The sequence below is a fragment of the Colletotrichum orchidophilum genome (assembly GCF_001831195.1).
Source record: "Colletotrichum orchidophilum strain IMI 309357 chromosome Unknown Scaffold_26.1, whole genome shotgun sequence".
Lineage (NCBI taxonomy): Eukaryota > Fungi > Ascomycota > Sordariomycetes > Glomerellales > Glomerellaceae > Colletotrichum > Colletotrichum orchidophilum.
In genome coordinates this window covers 187746-190568 of record NW_019172982.1, presented here as the reverse complement: position 1 = coordinate 190568, position 2823 = coordinate 187746, and the positions used below count along the sequence as shown (strand labels likewise).

The following is a 2823-nucleotide window of genomic DNA, read 5'->3' as shown; positions in this document are numbered from 1 at the left end:
CTAATGCCCCTAGAGGTATAGTACTTAACTTTTTAAGACTTTATTATTAAATTATTAAAATCTAAAGAGCTATTAATAAATATATAATACGATAGTATTTTAGTTATCGTCGACTAACTTAATGGTTTATTTATTTTATATTATATAAAAAAATAAGTAATATTAAAGAATTAATATATACCTTTTTTAAAATAGTTATTACTAACTATAGTTTACCTAAAAAAAATAATATCTAATAAAAATAAGTTATTTATTATTAAGTTTTAAAAATTTTTAATTTCGTAGCTCGGTATAAATTATAAACTATCGACCTTTTTTTATTTATAAACCGATAAATAAACGGAAAAGATTAACTAAATTCTTAAAATATACCTCCGCTATTATATAAATTACGACTAAAATAATTAAATAGTACTATTATTAATAGCTTAATTTATATATAATAGCGTAGTTAACGAAAATATAAAAAAATCCCTTTTTTATTTTAATTATAAATTCTAATTAACTATATATAAAAAAGTACGCAAAGGACTATAGGCTATAAAAGCCGTAATAAACGTAAATAAACTTAAAAAGATTTAAAAAAAAGCCTTTTTAGACCTTAAGTTTATATAATAGTGTATAAAAAAATATATCGATAGATTAAAAATTAATAAATTAATTTTAAAAAAAAGAGATAACGTATATCTCCTTCGCTATAATATTAAAATAAAACGACTAAATAATAAATTAAATTATAAAAAACTTAGACCTTTTAAAATTATTAAAAAAGTTTCATTAATTAATTTTAAATTAAAATTCTTAAATACAATATAATATTACCCGGTTTTTTATATTTTATTTTTAAAACCGATATTTAAAAACTTATATACTAAAGATCGTATTATTATCAAATTTAATAAACTAAAATACGAAGTCGAACGAGTTATCAATTACCGAACTAAAAAAGGACGTAAAAAGTATTTTATTAAATAAAAAGATTATAAATATAAAGATAATATATAAGAACTTATTATGAACTTTTAAAACTCTTAATAGCTTCTTAAGGAATACTAAAATTAAACTTAAACTTAAAATTCCTAACTATTATAATATCTTAATCGATAACACTAAAAATATTATTAACTTACGCCTCCCGGGCTACTAAAGAAATACTCTTAGTATTTTTAAAAAATTCTTTTAATATAATACAACTTTTTTTAAATACTATTTGCTTTTAAAAACGAAAATATTTTAATTTAAATAACGACTTATTTAATTTAATTTAAGTTTTTTAATAGGCCTTAGCTTTTTTTTATAATTTTATAACTCTTTTTTAAAACCGTGACTTTTTTACTTATTTTTTATAATTAAAACGATCGGACTTTATTATTAAACGATTTATTATATTTATTAATCGAGACCTGTAAGAAATAATCCTTAGGAAACTTATAAATATAAATAATATTAATAAAAGTATTGTATAAAATACCTAAATAATAATATATTCCGTAAATATTAAAATTAAAAAAAACTAAATAACGAACGCTTTAAAAACGATAATTTAAATATAATATTATTTTTATATTTTTATTAAAAAAGCGAATAATACGTAATAAATAATAACGAGATATAGCTATTTACGATTTTAATTTTTTAATTCGGTTTAATATAGCGTTAGCGTATTTTAATAAAAATATTTAATAATTCCTTAATTTAAAAATAAATAACTTATTTATAAACTTAAGGACTAGACTTTTAAAAAGAGGAGTTAATATTACGATTTAATATATATTATTAAATTAAGGCCCTGCCCTATAAGACCTATAACGGCTATTATATTATATATATAATAATAACGGCTCTTTTTAAAATAAAAAAACTATAAATAAGTTATATAACTACGATCGTACGATAAAATAAAAAACGGACGCCTATAAATAAATAAAACGAGCGATTAAAAAAATATAGGATAGACGACCGTTTAATAAACTATTAAATAATAAATAAATAAAATATTATAAAAGATATATTTACGATTAGGACTTATATATAGGATAGCCCGAGCTAGGCTCGAGGATAGATTTTTATAACTTTTTTAATAATTAATTTTTATATTAAATTTAATAATTATTTTTAATTAACTTTATTAAGAACTTATTTAATAAGATTATAATTAATTACCGAAGCCTTACTTATTTTATAATTTATAAATAATAGTTTTATTAAAGCTATTTTTACGATGACTATTGTTTATAAGTATCGTAGCCCCGACTTGTGTTAATATAAACTTTACTACGACTAGCTGGCCGTAATAATCGTATCGTATTTAAGAGTTTTATTTAAAATTAATTAATAAAACTTTTTTAATAATTTTAAAAGGTTTAAGTTTTTTATAATTTAACTTATTATTTAATCGTTTCGGTTTAATATTATAATAAAAAAGATATATATTATTTCCTTTTTTTAAAATTATTTTATTAATTTTTAATTTATTAACGTATTTTTCTATATATTATTATATAAATTTAAAATTTAAAAAAGCTTTTTTTTTAAATTCTTTTAAATTTATTTACGTTTATTACGGCCTTTATAATTTATAATCCTTTATATACTTTTTTATATATAATTAATTAGAATCCGTAATTAAAATAAAAAAGAGATTTTTTATATTTTTATTAATTACGCTATTATATATAAATTAACTTATTAATAATAATAATATTTAATTATTTTAATCGTAATTTATATAATAAAAACATATTTTAAAAATTTAGTTAATTTTTTTCGTTTATTTATCGATTTATAAATAAAAAAAAATTAATAATTTATAATTTATATCGA

At 17.1% G+C, this 2823-nt stretch overlaps 1 protein-coding gene across 1 annotated transcript; it reads right to left on the bottom strand.

Annotated features, from left to right (window-relative positions):
* Window positions 1-2317: 2317 nt before the first annotated feature.
* CORC01_04101 (uncharacterized protein) lies at window positions 2318-2449 on the bottom strand (the record flags this gene model as incomplete). Its single annotated transcript, XM_022615749.1, has 1 exon — window positions 2318-2449. A coding segment is annotated over one exon (132 nt), but the record flags the coding sequence as incomplete, so codon positions are not given.
* Window positions 2450-2823: the final 374 nt, after the last annotated feature.